This window comes from Puma concolor, chromosome D2 (assembly GCF_028749965.1).
Source record: "Puma concolor isolate L17-30 chromosome D2, mPumCon1.1.hap2, whole genome shotgun sequence".
NCBI classification, from domain to species: Eukaryota; Metazoa; Chordata; class Mammalia; order Carnivora; family Felidae; genus Puma; species Puma concolor.
The window spans coordinates 20,600,429-20,620,276 of record NC_141677.1 but is presented as its reverse complement, the minus strand read 5'-3'; the positions used below and the strand labels follow the sequence as shown (position 1 = coordinate 20,620,276).

At 36.4% G+C, this 19,848-nt stretch overlaps 1 protein-coding gene across 5 annotated transcripts; it reads right to left on the bottom strand.

Moving 5' to 3' along the window:
- Positions 1-99: 99 nt before the first annotated feature.
- On the bottom strand, positions 100-19,623 carry CISD1 (CDGSH iron sulfur domain 1). Of its 5 annotated transcripts, none has more exons than XM_086679744.1 (5): positions 19,368-19,507; positions 16,482-16,695; positions 14,068-14,162; positions 12,455-12,660; positions 100-3,367 (listed from the first exon to the last, which is right to left on the bottom strand). In XM_086679744.1, exons 3-5 carry the CDS (start codon positions 14,105-14,107, stop codon positions 3,278-3,280), a joined length of 336 nt encoding a protein of 111 aa, XP_086535870.1. In that variant the 5' UTR covers positions 14,108-14,162; positions 16,482-16,695; positions 19,368-19,507; the 3' UTR covers positions 100-3,277. The 5 variants fall into 5 exon arrangements, with proteins under 5 accessions (XP_086535870.1, XP_086535872.1, XP_086535869.1 ...); XM_086679746.1 differs by having other exon boundaries at positions 19,346-19,468; XM_086679743.1 differs by lacking the exon at positions 16,482-16,695 and having other exon boundaries at positions 19,346-19,623.
- Between the last annotated feature and the right edge of the window lie 225 nt (positions 19,624-19,848).

Sequence of the window (19,848 nt, the reverse complement as noted above, 5' to 3'; positions counted from 1 at the left end):
ATACCTTAACAAAAGAGTTAAGTCTCAGGATCTTGGCTTAGTGGTTCCCAGACTTTTAGATTTCATGGAGTAGTTAAAAAAAAAAAGTGGGGACCAATATAGGGCTGCCAACTTTTTATTTTGCCAATTAAAGATATTTAAAGCAACTAATACTACATCAACATTTCATAAAAGGATAGTTCAATACCACAAAAGTAGGAATAATCTTATAATAAAAATTAAATTCAAACTGATAACCTATCAGCCTTTTTCTTTTTTCCTTTGTGGATGCTGAAAATTTAGGCTTGGCCTAGAATTTGCAAACAAATTGCGTAAAACGCCATTTTATTCAACCATTTTAGGGGCTGAGAGGTGAGTGGCTTTGCCTGAAATCAGTTTGTGAAGAATAGCTTCTAACAACCAGTAGATAACATACTCTCACAGTACACAAGCACTAAACATGTTGCCAATTAGGAACCAAAATCAATGTTTATCTTAAAACCAAACCAAACCCAAATCCTTCATAACTAATGAAAAAAATCAAATAAATCCATGTACTTTGTAGTATAAAGTCTTGGTATACACAACTGTACCTGCTACAATTTGTGAAGGAAAACCCCAACACATAAGTTATCATAATTATATAACCTATGTTACAAATGATATAATCTTATCTGTAAGCTTTTAATTCTCCAAAATGTTCATTCTCAATTATATGGTTTATGGAAGATGCTTAATAAATGTCTGTTGCACAGATGAGTGCCACTTTCAGTCATTGCAAAACAAATTTCTTTGTAACATTAAAAACTCTCAACCTTGCACAAATTTCTATTTTGGAAATCACTGGAACATGTATGTACAGACACAAAAAGATGGTGGTGGTGTGGGGGAACCCTATTTGCCTGATTTCTCAAATGAAAAAGCAATCAGAAGCTTCAGCGTGCTTAAATAAGAACAGTATTTGCACACAAGGACTTTGTATAAAAACATCACATTAATTTAACCACAACCACTTCACCTTTTTAGGTTAAGTAACATGAAAGTTCTAAAGGAATTCTAACTCAAAAGCATGTACCAAAATGTTAACATGACCCTGGGAATACATTTATCTAAATATTTTGGATGATCAAAATGCTACAGTAGATATGCATTTCAATTAGGTGATCACTTCTCATTTCACTATAAACATACACATAGTCTTATCACTTTGAAAAAGTTTTCAGAATTGGCACTAATTTCTTCCCCCTCTCTCCCACTAGCCATAAAAGTGCATGACTGATAATGCAATTTCAAATTCAAAGTTAAGGAAACCGTTTAGTCTATTAAAAGGATGTCCCTGTATCAGAAACAGCGAGTTCATGGACTTACTTTTTAAACAATTAACATTTAAAAGCATGACAATTCTTGGGGTGCCTGGGTGGCTCAGTCGGTTAAGCCTCTGACTCTTGATTTTGGCTCAGGTCATGATCTAATGGTTCATGGATTTGAGCTCCTTGTCAGGCTCTGTGTTGACGGTGTGGAGCCTGCCTGGGATTCTCTCTCCCTGCCGCTCTCCTGTTCTCTCACCTGCTCTCAAAATAAATTAAAAAAAAAAAACAAAAATTTAATGTTTATTTACTTTTGAGAGACAGCACAAGGTTGGGGGGGTGGGGAGAGAAAGAGAGGAAGACACAGAATTCAAAGCAGTCTCCAGGCTCTGAGCTGTCAGCACAGAGTCTGACAAAAGCATGGTGCTTCTTTTGCAGACCCACTGGTACTTACTTAAAACAGGAGGAAGAGGCATGGAAAGAAAATCACCTTAAGGAACTGATAGGTAGAATCAGAGTTTGTAGTATTTTAGATTTTGTATTGAAGATGTGCCTTAAAGACAGGTCTAAGTAAGTCCTATAAGCTGCTTAAAACCAGTATACACAATTTTGGTATAAACTTTATGTGCTGTAATACACAAAATTGTACATTAAAAAATATCAGTGATCCTACATAATATAGGAATGCTGATAGTTGGTTTGTTGATTCCTGTGATTTCCAAGGTAATTCTGAATTTTATCAAGTAGAAACGTGTTACCTACTACTACTGAGAATTCATGTATACTAAAAGAAATGATGGGAATATTTTCATTACCTTTGTCAATTTCAATTGTATGCCTGTATTATGTATATATCTTGTCCTGATTTTTCCTTCTGACTCACAAAACCCAAAGAACTAATCTCCTTTAAAAATACATGTATTACTACTCCTGTCTTCATATTTTTTTGCTCCTAGTATTTTCAGTTTTCACATTTTTTTAAATGAATGCAATGATCTGAGTCTTCAAAGAATATTATATAAACAAAATCTTGTCTTCAAATTTTTTTGCTCTTAAAAATCATACAATTTAAGAAAATGTAATTATTTTTCTTCCCCGAATAGCATGTGCCTGAATCAAGAGTGGGAAATAAATCTTCTCGCGCCTTTTGATCTAGCTTTGTGACTACTATTTCTGTCATGGATGTGCAGCTTTGTGTTCAAGAGACTGGACATCATGTGTTCCAATTCCTTCAATGTCCCCGCCTCAAGTGCTTGACACTTCTTGGGCTGGAATTCTGGAGCATTACATTTTACAACTTTCTTCATGACTACTTTAAGACTATTACCACTTTGATCTAAATTTCCAGTATTGGCTCCTTTAATGGGTCAATTAAATATCCATGCAAATGAATAAAGAAGCTACTGTGCCCTTTCATTTTAGACCTGGACCACTTATAATTAAGCAGAATAACATTCAAAGTTCATTTTGATTAAAAACTATGAAAACATAAAGCTATATTTTCTTATTACCTCTGTTTGTCAAGAAGAGAATCAAGGTCATAACAGGTTTTTCCTATATTAAGAGATTAATATAGCTTAATCACACCCAATTTACTTTCTAGGTTAACTAAGTAATATTAAAAGGTGATGATTTTTCTTTGAAAGTACAATCTACATATACATCATTCTGAGAATAATTTAATGTATTAACTTCAACATACAACTATATTCTAATATAATTATTTTAAACGTAAAGAAACGGATCTTTACAAGACCAAGATAACCCATGGGCCATAAGGTTCGTTTTTACTTTTTCCTTTTTTTGTTTAAACAAATGTGTACCACGATGGTTCAACAAGTAAGAGAAATGCTGTGAGTATGAAAGCTGCAATTTGCAATGTATCACATCTAGAACCCAGGGGAAGTGAAATAGACAGAAGTGGTAGCCATTCCAATTAAACAATCAGGTAACATCATGACTAGTTGGTTTGCAGCATCAAAACTGTTCATTTAAGTTTCCTTTTTCTTAATGATCAGAGGTCCCACGTTGTCTCCAGTCTCTTCATTGTGTTTTGTGTGAGATCCATCACAGAATGGGAACTAGGAAAAGAGAGAATGTCAATGTCTAATTGCAACATCAGTATTAATTTGGTAGAGTAGGGGTGATGCTTAAGTCTCATATAGAACATGATAACTCTTAAAAAGATTTTCCTAGACCACCTTATCTAGGTGTTCTTATAAAGAGCCTATATATACCAAGTATATATACCAAGTAGAAGGAAGAAATCAACTTGTGAATAATACACAGATCATTATTTGCATTTCCATTTGTGATATTTATGGATGCTGAATACCTTTTTCATGTTTATAAGCTACTTAGTTATATTTCCCTTCCAGTGAACTATGTCCATTTCCCATTTATTTGTAAGAGCCTAAGTTCATTTGTTTAAAATCAATTTGTGTATTTATTATCCCTTTCCTGATCACCTTTGTAGCAATTTTCTCAACCCTTATTATTTTGCTTAGTTTTTCATATTAATTTCTTCACTTTCATACACATATGCCAGTACTTCCCCTTTTAACATACTTCATGGAGACATCTTTCTCTTAGAGATGTGGTATTTTTGGTATTTTCATTACTCTCCATGATTTCACATTTTAGATATAACTAATATTTTGGGGTCCAGTGGGAGAAAAAGTGAGAGAAGTAAATTTTTAACAGTGTTTCTCAGAGTATGCTCCAAAGAAGTTAAGTCCTGAAAGATGTTCTGATTTGGTTTCACTGCTTTAAAAACATACCAGGTAATTCTCCTGATTTGTAGCATACATTATTATTTAAAAGAAATCCTGCTATTAAAAAATACTATTTTAACTCAAAATTTCCCAGACTGACTGAACCATGGACACTTTTAGCTTTGATATGCATTATCCTAGTGTTCTATACAGCACACTTTACAAAATGCTGTTCTAAGATCCTGTTGCTTCAATATTAGAGGCTATACATTTATTGTTATACCTCTATTCATAATCTTAGCAAAGTAAGTTCTACCCATAAATGTCTATTTATAGGCTTTACATTGCCTACACTGCTGGGATAAAAACTGTGTTTAAAAAATATGCTTCACTATTTGGTATGGCTAGGTTTCCTTCACATTACTCTTGTTAGACCTTCCCTGTTTAGTCTCTACCTACCTTTATTAAACGTTACCTATTTACTCTTCCAGACAAATGAGGATTTTCTTTTGCCAAGTACAATTTAGATTTTCTTATAATTTTCATCTTCAGGTCTCATGTATACTCTGATAACATTATTTCTTCTGTATAGGTTTTATAAAAGTCATCATAATTAGGTATATTTTCATACTTAACTACTTATACTACATATTATCAATGGTTTTTGTAAGTACCGTATATCTTTCCTACTGTTAAATGATAAAAATAGGAATTCAACAATATTTTAGGTGTCTCCTCAGGTTTTTACACTTAGAAGGTCCAATTACACCAGTGAATTATTTTGTTTCCTCCTATATTTATACCATTTATTTTCATTTCACAATAAACAATGACAGCTAGCATCTTGGTTTTGTTCTTGATTTCTTAAATGTACCTACACTCTGAATCTAAAGTGTCACTATTTAGTATAATGTTCACTATTGCATTGAAGAGGCCTATTTAGAAGAGTAAAGTAATAGGAGGCTTAGCTTTAAGACTAAAATTGCCTCGGGGCACCTGAGTGGCTCAGTGGGTTAAGCCTCCAACTTGGGCTCAGGTCATGATCTCACAGTTCATGAGTCTGAACCCTGTGTTGGGCTCTGTGCTGACAGCTCAGAGCCTGAAGCCTGCTTCGGATTCTGTGTCTCTGTCTCCCTCTCTCTAGGCCCCTACCCCACTCGCTCTGTCTCTCTCTTTCCCAAAAATAAACAAACATTAAAAAAAAAAAAGATTAAAATTGCCTCATTACAGTGAAGGGTGTATAATTTTAGATACCTGAAATCAGACAGTGAAGGTATATAATCTTAAACTCTGACATTAGAAGCGTCGAATAATAAAATAATATTTGATTGATGTTAAGGAAATTCCATTTTAATTTTACTATTTATATATAATTTCAAGAGGCAGTAAATTAGTTAAAAATTACAGAAAAACCTAAGGTATCAGCATATCTAATATTTCCAAGTAAAAATTCTATTTTTGGGGTAGATGACAACATCAATGTAACATATATAAAGCTTTCATTCTTTCTTTCTTTCTTTTAGGTCAGTAAGATATGGTACACAGTATATTCGTGTTAAAAACAAGTCCTTATAGCAAAAACATCGACTTAAGCTTTTTTTCTTGGTATGGATGAGGAAAAAGGCCATAACAATCCATAAAAAATCAAACTAAAATGTACCCTGTAGCAAAGAACAGCATTTCAAAGTGACGTATGTTTAATCAACACAGGTGATTTTACAGTGAGAATAAAGGTTTACATTGTAAAAGACACTATTTTTTATATACAGCACACACAAAACATGTTACTGTAGTTTTACATATATGGTATAAATTGTATTTCTGAAAAATGAAGTATTTATCAATTAAAAAGCCTCAAAGAACTTACTGAAATAGAATGCGTATTTTTTAAATCTCATCTTAAATACTAGAAAAATAACTTATTTTAAAAAATGATTTTTCTCTATATATAGACTCAAGAACAGGAGACGGGGTGCCTGGCTGGCTCAATCGCTGGAGCATGTGGCTCTTGATCTTGGGGCTGAGTTGAAGCCCCATGTTGGGCATAGAGCTTAAGGGGGGGGGGAAAAAAAAGCACTGTGGGCACTGATAACTACTATGCCTAGATGCCAGAAGAACGGGAGAGAAATCTATAGAGAAATATACAAAGATAATCTAATGAAAGAAAGCCATACATCTAAAATGAGAATATGCTTTTTATATAATATCTAATTCTGCCTAAAAACTAAAATATGCCTGTTTCCTGTTTTAAAAGAAAAAAAAAACAAGTATTTCTTTAAAAAGCAGCAAATAGTAGATCCTATTTCTTTAATAAACTTTCCTGCTTTTATAATATATAAAGCTTTTTATGATTTTAAAGTGTAAACTAAGCGTTAAAAATCATTTTGTTCAGAGACACAGATGTCTCTTAATAGTACTTTCTTTATCACCCAATCCCAGGAATTACTGACTTAAGTCAGAATCCTCTTTCCAACTTCATGTGATTATATTTATTCATTAGAGAGTTTTCATTTTAAGTTAATGAAAACAGCAAAAAAAAAAATTTTTTTTTCAACCAAGGACCAAAATGAGTTACTTCAAGATTGGATTAGCAATCTCTTAAGAATACATTGTCCATATTAATGGAATATGCTTATTGAAATTAATTCATGATTCTCAATATATCAATACATAAAAGTAAAACCTAAAGAATCAAATAATTGATGGAAAAAAGTTTAGCTCATATGTGATTCTAATATCAAAGATGCCAGTGTTTGTTATTTAACAAATCCTGGAGAAAAGTTTGTAAATTAAATTGGCTGAATTTCCTGTATGTCCAGAAAATATCCTATTATGTTTGTTAACCCAATTAGAAAACTAATCCCAAATTATTTTTAAAATTAGGGAAGAGAAGGTTTAGAAAAGGGACTAGAATAAATGATTAGGATAAATAAAACTAGAGATTTTTGCTTCCGATTTGGAAAGCTAGCAACATCATCAGTCTTATGTAAAATATACAAGATTTGTTTCTTTTCAATCTCCCCAATCTCAAATTATGTTTCTGTTTTTTGGATTTTTCAAGATAAATAATAAATAAATGTTCCTCCAAATCTCTTCTCTCTGCAACAATTAAAAGAAAAAAACATTTATCTTCCTTCTCCAAACTTTGTATTTTTAATGAGTTTGGATTTTATTTCCCAAGGAGGTTGCCTGGGGCTATATTGACTCACTACCATAAACTGCTCTCAGAAATAGTCTTGCTTTGGTTGAGAAAGAAAACAAAAGCAGTAAGATCTGATACTGAGAGAATATGACATTTTATTCCATTCTTAGATACTTACTTTAGTAAAATGTAAGACAGTAGATATAACAGAATTACAAGACTGTCCTTATGTGATTTGGACAAGCTATGTAACCAACACTCAGAATTTTGTTTCTATGAAGAAATGGGCTCAGTGCACCATACCCTAAAACAAAAACAAGCCCACTACTAACAAAAACACCCAATTCAAATCATGAAGTTGTAAGTGAAACAAAATGATTCTATATAGTATGTTCAGTTGCATTTCAATTTCAATTGAGCTTCCGATAGTAACTGGCATGTCTTTCCTCCTTTTTTTGATTTCTTAGTGTGCATCCTTCTACTGTCCTTGTTCACCCTCTCCTGCCTCCTGGATGGCCAAAATACAACTGGGAGAGGGGGAATTAGCAAGACTAGGTTGCATACTCTTTCCTCTGACATCAAAGTTCTCTCATTTCCTTATTTCGAAAATAAGGCTTTCCCTTCCTTCCTGAGTTTCACCTCTGTGCTCTTACTCTCATTTCCTTCCACCCTCTTTCAAGAAGGCACTGTCTCAAATAATACTTCCTTACAGTCACTTTAATCATTTCTACTCTATTGGCTCCTTTCTTTCTCAAGTCACATATGGATAGCCCTTTTGTGAAATCCTATGAAGAGGCCAGTTTCTCAAACAGCAGAGGACATACCAATCCTGGGGGAAGAGAAGACTAATGAGGCAAAATGTAATTTCTGCACACTGCTAAGAGATCTGATTCATGAGGTCTGGAAAAACCACTAAAAATGTTAGACCCACACAATAGGTTACCAGTGATTGTACATTAAGAATGAATTAGAATTGAATTAAAGTTTCTATCACATGTAACTTTTCTTGAGATAGGTATAATTTTGTCATATTATAAACACAACCGGTTTGTATAAGGAAAAGATTACTGAAAATGAAATCAACAGAGTCATCTAATCAAAGGTATTAATTACAAGTCTTTTGTTTTTTTTTTTTTTTTTTTTTAATTTTTTTTTTCAACGTTTATTTATTTTTGGGACAGAGAGAGACAGAGCATGAACGGGCGAGGGGCAGAGAGAGAGGGAGACACAGAATCGGAAACAGGCTCCAGGCTCTGAGCCATCAGCCCAGAGCCCGACGCGGGGCTCGAACTCACGGACCGTGAGATCGTGACCTGGTTGAAGTCAGACGCTTAACCGACTGCGCCACCCAGGCGCCCCTAATTACAAGTCTTTTGTGCACTGACATGTAAATGTGTGAGTTGGCACCCCTATGATAACCTTAGGTACCTCAGGAACATGGGGAGTTTCCAACGATACCTGAAGAATAAGAACATCCATTAACATGAATAATATTAAAGGTAAATTCTTAATTGATTCTGTGGGAATAAAAAGTTTCTAAGATTCAGTGAAAATTTGGGGCGCCTGGGTGGCGCAGTCGGTTAAGCGTCCGACTTCAGCCAGGTCACGATCTCGCGGTCCGTGAGTTCGAGCCCCGCGTCGGGCTCTGGGCTGATGGCTCAGAGCCTGGAGCCTGTTTCCGATTCTGTGTCTCCCTCTCTCTCTGCCCCTCGCCCGTTCATGCTCTGTCTCTCTCTGTCCCAAAAATAAATAAACGTTGGAAAAAAAAAATTTTTTTAAAAAATAAAAAAAAGATTCAGTGAAAATTCATAACTGACAAATCCTAAAGGCAAAGGGGATCACTAACAGTATAAAAGATAAGCTTTAAAAAAAGTGGGGGGGGGGAAATGACTGGTCTGGCATTCTTTTCCTTGAAGTCTACCTGTGGGAATAACCACCTCTAGTTTAACCATCTAGAAACTCTAAACTGCATGATGAAAAAATAATCCTGGAATGTTTTGTTGAATTATAAAGGCTTATAAATAAACCATTTAAACCACTGTGTCCATTTGTGATTCTTCCTGAAATACTTACAATCTTAGTCCTTTTAAGTCCCTATTTGCTTTACTGACCTTTTCTTTACCCTCTGGGAAAACCAAACCTAAGCAAACATCTTTTACTTGACCCCCCAAATCTATGCTTTAGAGTTCACTCAGGCAGTCATTGTATTTCCCCTGCTTTCCATTCACTGTCATATTTACTGAAATTCTGATATACACTCAGACTTCTAGCATTATTCCATTGAAATGACACCAAAAGGTCAATTGCCTAATTGTTTAACCCAACTCTTACTATAATATTCACCTAGTTGTCTTTGCACAAGCTGATATTCACAGCCAAATCTTTGAAACCTTCCGTTTTCCACTGTGAAACCATGATATTCTTAGTTTTCTTCTAACTCTGGCAAGATTTCATTTTCCTTTTTGGTGCTTATTCCTCTTTCCAAAATGCAAATAATTCCCTAAGATTTCATACTTAGCCCTTGATTTTCATCTGCATGAAGGATCTGCTGGCATTCTTATGCTTGGCTTAGTTTTGCTGATCTCTATCTCGAACTCTGATATCTCAGCCTTAGACCCACATTTCAGATTGTTTGCTGGACATTTCCATTCAAATGTCACCTCAAAATTCACTTTGGAACTGAACTCCTTGTCATCATCCTAGAAAATCAGCTTTTCTTCTTGAATTCTTATTTCTGTTAACAGCATCATCTCTTCTACTATTACAGGTTTAGATACTTTAATGAGTTTGTTTTTCTCCCCCAATCTCCCATATAAATCAGTCAGTGCATTTGGCTGATCCTTCCCTCGAAATGTTTCCAATATCTGTCCATTTTTCTCCTTTCCTAGAGCTAGCACCCAGTGTAAGTATCATGACTTTTAAATTCCTGACAAGAAGCTCCCCAATGTCTGGAGGCACAAACTCCTTACACAGTTACTCAGGAGAGCAAGGACCAGACTAGATTCTACATTGATCTCAGCTTTGATCACTTGAGTCCTTTCCTACAGATTCTGAGAAAGAGTTCCCCAAACTTGCTAGTTTATTCAAATACCACCAATCTTTCCAGGGGCAATTTAACTCCCGTGTTTATCACTATGCCTTCCCAGAAAATTCTAGCCCAGTGTAAGCTCTTTCTTCCACTTAAATCACCTGTGAGTCTACTGTACACATCTATGATACCTGCTATTTTACTATTTAACTTTTCCCATGCATATATAGAAGACACTAAATGATCACTGACTAAAGAACGACCACACTCTGACTTATAAATTCCTGAATTTCTAAAGATACTGTTTCTATATTTTGGTGAGCAACAGGAGAATAAAACCTAGTATGAGCATAATTAAAAAAAAAAAAAAACCAGGTGCAGTCTATAAATTATTATTGAGGGTTATTTTCTAGAGACCCTACTAGTACTTATAAATAATCCCACACACCAAATGAACAGTGTTCTTTTTAAGGTACAACTTGCAGTGGGACTATTAATTTTTGGTGCACATTCCATATATTCATCAGTTTTCAGATACAGTGACATTATCTAAGTACTGTGTCACTGGATTATACAGCATCATTGTATTGGGGGAGGGAGTTAGAATACATTTTCCAGTACTTAGTACGGGACTTCTTCCTTAATTGTGTAATGGCTTTCCACTGTGGGAAAAGGTAGTTCCTGAGAAGTGCTTTCCGAAACAGATATATCATTTTTTATTGTCTATTTTCTTATGCGTTATAGGGTTATCTTTAGTGAAATCTGTTTAATTTAAATGCTAATAGTGGCAGTACATACAGTATTTTTTCACCATATTTCTCACAATATATCAGAAATTCTGAAGTCATTCAATATATGAAGCTTTTCAAGATGACCTTAGGAAAGCATTTTACTATCTTTAGGTCACTAGCTGGCATCACTGTCTAAAAGCTGCCTAACAGCTACAGGTATTATAGATGATAGTTCCAAATGGAAGCCTGGTGAAATGTAATTAACACAAAAGGAAATATGATTTTAAAAAGTCCTGTTCGATATTTAAGTATAAGAGCTACAGCTTAAAGGCACCAGTCCGCAGAGCATGTGACTCTTCATCTCGGGGTTGTAAGTTCAAGCCCCATATTGGGTGGAGAGACTACTTTAAAACAATAAAATCTTAAAAAAAAAAAAAAAAGCAAGCTTAGATACAGGGCAAATGTATTTACCAGATAAGAAATTTTCTTTGTCTTCTTTTTTTAAATATTTGTCTATTTTTGAGAGAGAGAGAGAGAGAGAGAGAGAGAAAACGCACACAGGCAGAGGAAGGGCAGAGAGAGACAGAGACACAGAATCCGAAGCAGGCTCCAGGCTCCAAGCTGTCAGCATGGAGCCCGATGCGCAGCTCGAACTCACAAACCACGAGATCATGACCTGAGCCAAAGTTGGATGCTTAATCCACTGAACCACCAAGGTGCCCCCAGATAAGAAATTTTCAAGGGCAGTTTCCAAGTTTCTCTTGAATTTTTAAAAACTTATTCTAGAGTCCATGAGCTTGAAAGCTCAAGAAAAGAATTTACTTTTTCTGTGCCTCTTTAATGTTTCAGGCTGCATACTCTCTTTCCTGGTATAGTGGAGGTAAAGATCCATGTGGGGAGGAAATCCTAAGAATAAATAAAGGGATTCTTCTCTCTTCTTCTCTCTTCTTGGCCAAGAATACAGTTACATTCACCTGACCTCAATAAGGGAAAATAGAATTTTATTGCACAGTAGTTAGATGTTCTAGGAAATCTATTCCTGAAGAGTACATGGAAAACAGAGAAGAATAAGATGCGTTAAAAAAAAAGAAAGAGGGGCACCTGGGTGGCTCAGTTGGTTAAGCATCCGACTTTGGCTCAGGTCATGATCTTGTGGTTCATGAGTTCAAGCCCTGTGTCAGGCTCTGTGCTGTCAGCTCAGAGCCTGGAGCCTGCTTCGGATTCTGTGTCTCCCTCTCTTTCTGTCCCCCAACTCTACTCAGGCTCTGTTTCTCTCTCTCTCTCAAAAATAAACAAACATTAAAAAAAAAAAAAAAAAAAAGAAAGACAAGGAAAAGGAAAAGGGATACCTGGCTGGCTCAGTCGGTAGAGCATGGGACTCTTGATTTCAGGGTTGTGAGTTCAAGCCCCATGTTGGGCACAGAGATTACTTAAAAACGGGGGGGGGGGGGGGATATCCTAACAATATCTGGTGATATATGTTTGATAAAATAGTTTAAAAAGAAATGCAACATTAAAGATGGCACTAATATAAAGGACTTGTTTATCCTCACCTTTTTGGACCTCCAACAACGGCAGTACACAGCTTTATCTCCCAAATCCTCCATGTCAAAAGCATGTACTATCTTGGGGTTGTCTTTCTGGATGTGAAGGTTTACCATAGATTTGTTGCGATGATCTTTAACATAAAATCTTTTGTAAGCTAGATAACCAATCGCAGCTGTACCAGCAGCAATAGTAACTGCTGCGATCCATTCAACTAGAGTAAGGAAGGAAAACAGGAATAATTATCAAAACCAAAATATATGCTAATAATGTGTATTTTTACTAACATGAATATTCAGGAAATCCAGTTTTTGAGTTAAGCATCCCAATAATCAAAGGTTTTTACTGTTAACAAAATGATCACAACACATTGGTGTAATAGTTCTTGTTAAGACTTTCCCCAGCCTTTACTGAGGTAATTGTGTATTTTCTATTGAATGCTGATGGCTAAATCAAGGTAGAAGGAAACTTAAAAATTATTTTATAGATGGACAAGGAAAAACCATGCTTAATAATTTTTAAAGTGCTCATAAATAGATTTAAAATACACGTAAGACTGTAGATACCTATTGCTTAAAAACAGACAAACAAACCCTGATACATTAAAAAATTCAGATGACGGGGTGCCTGGGTGGCTCAGTGGTTGAGTGTGCGACTTCAGCTCAGGTCATGGTCTTGCAGTTCGTGAGTTCGAGCCCCGCGTCGGGCTCTGTGCTAACAACGGCTCAGAGCCTGGAGCCTGCTTCAGATTCTGTATCTCTCTCTCTCTCTCCACCTCCCCTGCTCATGCTCTGCCTCTCTCTGTCTCTCAAAATAAATGTTAAAAAAAAAAAAAATTCAAATTACAAAGACTCCCCTCCCCCCAAAAATCAGGAGGTGATTATGTTAATAAAATGACTCATCAGAGTTCATTTAAATAGTAGGTCCTTTAGTGATTTTAAAATGTAAAATAGGGGTGCCTGGGTGGCTCAGTCAGTTAAGTATCTGACTTCTGCTCAGGTCATGATCTCCTGGTCTGTGAGTTCCAGCCCTGTACTGGGCTCTGTGCTGATGGCTCAGAGCCTGGAGCCGCTTCAGATTCTGTGTCTCCCTTTCTCTCTGCCCCTCCCCCCTCACTCTCTGTCTCTCTCTCTCAAAAATAAAATAAACATCATAAAAAATTTTTTAATGTAAAACAGAACTGGTATCTGAAGGAAAAAAAGGACAAATGAAACAAAACATAACTGGTATCTGAAGAAAAAACAAATAAAGGACAAATAAAACAAAACCACCCCTTAACACTAAACATTCAAAGAAATATATCCAGTAGGATTCTGGGCTTCAAAGTCATTCAAAAGTGTTTGTTTTTAAATTTCAAAGTGCTTTCTCATTAGAATAAAAATCAGAATGTATTAATTTCATATAAAAGATGAATATAATTAGTCTCTAATTACAGAGAATATAATATTCTCACTTAATATATTCTAAATTTCCATTATCCACCAGTGTATGAGGATTTGAATTCTCTACAAACTTCATTTTAAATTTAATGACATTTTTCTACTCAATTATTTGCTTGACTAACAGGCCATGTTTTCATGTTGCCTTCAAGGAGCCCTTAGAAACCCAAGCACTTAACTACCCCAATTCCACAGAACGCTGGAGAGAAGAAAGCTCTGCATAGTCTGGTTAGCCTCAGCCTCAGAGGAGAGTTGTCTATTCCCAGCATGGAGTGGACTGCAAGGAAGAAGTTGAACAGGGGTCAGGGTAAACACACGGGACTGCTTCCCAGCACTTCCTGAGTCAGATCTTCACAGTATCTCAAATAAATTCCCAAACTATCGAATAAAGCCCTAGAGAGATAAGTACAAAAAACATATTCCAAGGCCAAATAAAAACATATAATGAATAATTAACTGTATGGCTTACTTGCACTAGAGTCAAATTTCTTATTGCACTAATATGATTAATCACCATTCCTAATAGTGCCCTACATTAAATTGGAGCAAGCTCATTCTTACAAAACTGTAATGGGAAGGAACAACCATTCTCACACTTAGTTCCTTTTAGCTTGGTCCTCTGTTTTACCTTATTTAACTATTTTTTATCAAATGTTTGCACGTTCCTTGGATTCTATTTTCAACCATAGTATTTTTCTTTACATTAATAGTTTATTTTCTTCCTACATCATTTTCATTCTTCCTTGCTGAAATCCCCTAAGATAAACAAACGTGATGTCCTTCCCAGGTGCTGCGTGACTGAGAAAACAAGTTAGTAAGTTATTTGACAGCTTCAAACCTTTGGACTCATTGAAGAATGTTTTTGACTACACAATTTTTGTAGATTGGTCTTGAATTTTAGTGCTGCTTCATGATATTACCCTGCAGCAATTCCAAGCAGGGCTCAAACTTTGCTCTGATTTCTAGCCTGGTTCATGATCTTCCTTTTTGATGTATTATTTACCATGGAACTCTCTTGAGAAAGTATTCTCTATGTCAGGAGCTGTAGCAATGCACTTCTAAGCTAATGGAAAGTCACTCTGAACAGCTAATGTACCTATCACAAAATGGGGTAAAATATTCCTTTGCTTGGTATATGCTCAATTATGTTGGCTAAATTTTATCATTAGTATAAACTTAAAAGGAGGAAATATCCCAAAAGAATAAAATAACACAACTCCGTAGATACTGTTGATCTTAGTTACACCTTACTCTTTAGGTGAATTATGAAGTAATCACTAACGATTTATTTTAATGGTGCCTACATATTACAAAAAGGCCTGAGATCCAAGGAACAACTAAAATTGGTTAAGATTAATTTGTCTCGACATAAAGAGGGAGTCCTATAGGAATTTCTGTCTGAAGCTAATGATAGGTTAAAAGAATCTTTAACCATGAAAACATTCTTGCAGTCTCTTTCCTCTGAATCCAATATTAGCCACTGAATCCATATGGTGACTTTTCTTTTAAAACTTTACCTCCCTGGAATTTTTGACAGTGGAATAAATGACAGAATAACTGACACAGAAAAGAGGCAATAGAAAATGAAAGAAATGGGAACTGACTCTAGATATTACTGAAAAGTAGCTGCCCATGGGGAATCAAAACATGCACTGTAACCGTACCCCTTAACAAGGGTCACTTTTGACCCTATATAAATGTCACAGTACCATGTGTGCTAGGAAAATGGCTTTGCATTTGCTCCAATTGATTTTTCAGAATCATAGAGCCAGATAAATTCTTAAGAATTTCCTTTTCCCCTCTTCACAAATCCTAATTCTCTAATTTGTCTCATTAGAGACAAATGGAAAAGTTTCCAGAATAAGAAATTTGTTTTATCATTTCCTTATTGCAGCCTGAATCAGTTTTTTTTTTCTGGCAAAAAGCTGTGGATGCCACTGGCAACCCTAGAGAAAAGAAGGAAAAGGAAACAATGTAGAGATAGTCAAGAATGACAATGGATTTAAAAGTCAATAATTAGAATAGAGAAAGAATTGAAAACCCAAGATAGTAAACAAATAAAAACAATAAAACCAAAGTGATACTTAGTTCTTGGTAGCAGATATCTTCTATTAAGAATAAACACAATCTCAGAGGCAAAAAGAGATTTTACCAAGACTCAATTTTTAAAGACATTTCATTTGGACCTCTCAGACACTCTATCTTGAGCACTACTTCTGCCTCGTCGGATTTTATCCTCACTTCCCTTCTCTATAGATAGCTCTCTACAGGTAACAGTATTTCTACAGTTAGATCAAACTCCACTCTGCCCAATTTTGCTTAACAGTGCTTTCTATGTACACAAAGAAATACAACTGATAAGCCAATATAAAGAACAAAATGCAGAAAATACCTTTCTAAATAATCCCTCCCATTCTTACTCTTCCCTTGGTTTACTACTGTATAACCCTGGTTTGTATAATATAATATTGGTTTTCTCTCAGCATTATTCAGAGATTGAGAAAACATAAACTTGTCTCCAAATCCCTTGTTTATAACCCATTCCTCAGCTTTTCTCTACTGTGGGAATAATTTTGCTTTAACTTAGAAATCTCACCCTTTCTGTTCCTTTAACCTCTTTTCTGTCCAAAACGGTCCTCTCTTGCCCAGTGTCAACTGCCACAGAATCAGAATGTTCTTTTTTTCTCAGGAGAGGGGAAGGGGAGCTGTGTTTAAATCTTTGCCTCCCTAGGTCTCTTCCCCAGATTGGTAGGGTGTGCCTGGTAATGTTTTTTTCTCAGGCCTGGCACACAGGTGGTGTTCAATGTTAGCTGGGTAAAAAAAAATAATAGATTACTAATTTGAATTTGCAACTCCATCTGTCCATCTTACCATCACATTGCTCTTATACCAAATGACTTATCTTTGACCTCATCTTAACTACTGTATCAAAGTGTGGGATTTAAACATTTCAGATTAAATATAAACCTTTATTATGGAATATTTCAGACATATATACAGGGATTACTATAATGAACTCCTATGTACCCTCACCCAGCTCCACCAAGTATCAACTCACTACCAATCCTATTACATCTATAGACCCCAACAACCCCAATATTTGTTTACTGTTTATAACCTGAAGGAGCAGATTCAATGAGTTTTGGAGGTATAAAGGAGCAAGACATTTAGTGAACTTCCTAAAAGTCATATACTGGGTATGAGGAGGAGTCACTAGACTGGGGACTCCATAGTAGTGACTATAACAAACTAATATCTGGTATCAAATAAAAAATAAGTTCGGTATACGTATGTTGATTATGCCTCAATAAGGGAAAAAAAAAAGGCTGGTATCATTCACCAAATGGGTATTAAGAATCATCTCACTGCATGGGATCTTAGGATTTTAATTCCACTTATCTTCACTGCCTCTCCCAGATTCATGTCCTGGCCTGATCCCCATTAATTTTATTTATAACCCACCACCCATTATTTTTCTTCTGAATATAAAGGAGAATTCTGCATGCATAGACACATCCTTTTATTTTTTATTTAACATATACTTAAAAACAGCTTACCTCTGCTAAATACTTTTCTAAGCCCTTTATAATTATTAACCTATTTAGTTGAAAACAAGTATCTTAATTCATCTTCCCCAAACTCAAAAATGCAGATTTTAGTGTGGTTTTAAAATTCAGAAAAAAATGAAATCTAAACATTACAAGGTGGATTCCTAAGACATTATCTGTCCCTACCTTGTCACATTACTATACTACATTTGAGGAAGTAAGAAGGTGCTGGTTAAAGAGTTTTACAAAGGTTTTGTGTCTTTTGGCAGTCCTCCTAACAGCCTTCATGTTTTTAGGTGAAATAAAAAGTAGTTACTTCTAACAAAGTTGAGTACTTCAAGTTTAAGCTGATCACCCTCTTCACCAAGCAATTTCCTGTACCTTAGAGAAGGGCAAGTTAATGGGAAAGTCACCTCTGGATTCCCCTATGGTTAGATTTAAAAAAAGCAACCACAAACTTGTCTTGATTCCAAGAAAGATTAGCCTGCAGATAGTGTTAATAAGTCCTAGAGTTCACCTACTTCACATTTCAATAGTATGCTATCTCAATGGTTTAGTGCCCATTTACACCAAATGACTCCACATTTTAAAAACCCATGTTGGAACCTTCCAGCCTATATCACGTAAGTGCAAACTGTCTTCCTATAGAATGATCAGTGGCTTAAGTCACACGAGTATCTTATTTTACACAACAGTCTTATTCCTGAGAAAATACAGGTTTGGGTTTTTTTTAAATCAAAAACAAAAATCCCTATTTTAAATGCACCAAGGTGCCTCTATTTAAAGGACTCTCAAGATGAGCATCCTTTGAAACAATTTTTGCAAATAATCAGCTCCTACATACTTCATTAGTAACTTAAAAATGTCATGGGTTATCCACGTAACTCTGCCAGGTCGCCAGGTAACTTTTGGCAACAGAAGTGGAATTCTCCAACTTAAAGAGTGGATTACAAAATTAGGTCTCAAGTTAACAAGGAGCCTTTACAGAACCTGGCATTGACTCTAGATGCTCAATATTTACTAAATGAATCAATAGGGCTCTTTTAAATTAACTTCTGGACAATCTCTTTACCTTTACTTAACTACTGCTACAGACAACCAAACTATGAGACATGGCATTTTATACCTGGGCAGAGAGATCGCGTGTATCACGTAGCTGGTGCACACAGTATTACATTAACAGTTATACCACCACCAAGGATTATTACAATGTGAAGGTCTACATTAATCGACTGCTAGAAAAGTCTCAATTTTAATTGGACCTATGTTTCCAAAGCTAGACTAGCACAAGGAAAGCATGGCTGAGAAAGCTGAGAGCTCAAAGAACTCCGTTTTCAATCCTCTCTCCTGGACTACTGCTGATGTTGAGTGCCAGATGCCAGAGGGCTATAATTACAAAAACAAAAAAACTGGGAAAACTGAACTCGGATTGGTTTTCTTTCCTTAAAAAAAAAAAAGAAATATGCAAAACTAGGATGTGATTACTCAAACATTGCTTCAGGCTTGCAGGAAATCGACAGTCTGACGGTGATTTAAACCTGAGAAGGGGGAACCGATTTTTTTTTTTAACCTTTCCTCTTTTCCAGGCCCTGTGACTTAACACAGAAGTGTCTCATGGGAGAACAAGAAAAAAAAGCTAGCGGCGGGACCATTAGGTTTTAGGGTTTGGCTAGTTTAGGAATACTTGGTCCAGACGGGTAGATGCCTCCGTGGCCCCCATGCCTAGAGAGATAACCAATCCTTACCCTGACATCGCCCCCTTTCCCGGTCTTGCCCAGGAAGCTCGCAGGCCCGCCCAGCCCTTGCCCTTCTACATCTCAAGGTTACAGGACTCGCGGGCTCGCATGGCAGCGGTAACAGCCCAGACAGGAGTTGAGGAAGCTGCAATCGGTGCGCAGGCCTCCAGCCTCACCCGCTCCCAGGTCCCACTTCACCTCGTACGCTGGAAGACAGACTCATGGCGCCGTCGCTTGCAAGGCGTATGCACAGGACACTAAGCACAAACAGGCTCCCACGGAGGGCAGGAGTCAAGGTGCGAGAAACGTCCTGCGTGCACCAACTCCAGGCCGCTACGGCGCAGGCGCCGCGACTGGCCGTAAGCACGTGTGTATTGCCACCCTGGCTGATGATGAGCATGCGCGGAGCTGTGTCCCGGCCTTAAAGAAGCTTGAGTCGGGATTTTGACAGCCCCAATACTGGGGAGCGGGAAGAGACTTAGAGAGGTAGCAACTGAGTGTGCGCAACACTAAGGGGCGGAGTCCTGGAGCCTGGGGGCAGGGCTTTGAGAATAGACAAGCTAGGCCAGACTTTTAGTCTCTTCCAGGTGTGCGGGTTTCTCTGGGCAAAGGACAGGTGCTGTAATAACACTTGCCATAATCAGGTATCTAAGATCTTATCCACAGTTTTCTTGCTCAG

Bases quoted from the DNA above. Each gene is read 5' to 3' on its own strand.
- CISD1 (XM_086679743.1), bottom strand. From the start codon at position 19,569: ATGCTCATCATCAGCCAGGGTGGCAATACACACGTGCTTACGGCCAGT. The intron at 12,661-14,067 runs GTAGTTAAGTGC...TCCTTACTCTAG, and splicing joins CAGCGTTCTGTGGAATTGGG to TTGAATGGATCGCAGCAGTT. The intron at 3,368-12,454 runs GTGAGGATAAAC...CTCTTTTCCTAG, and splicing joins GTTGTTGGAGGTCCAAAAAG to TTCCCATTCTGTGATGGATC.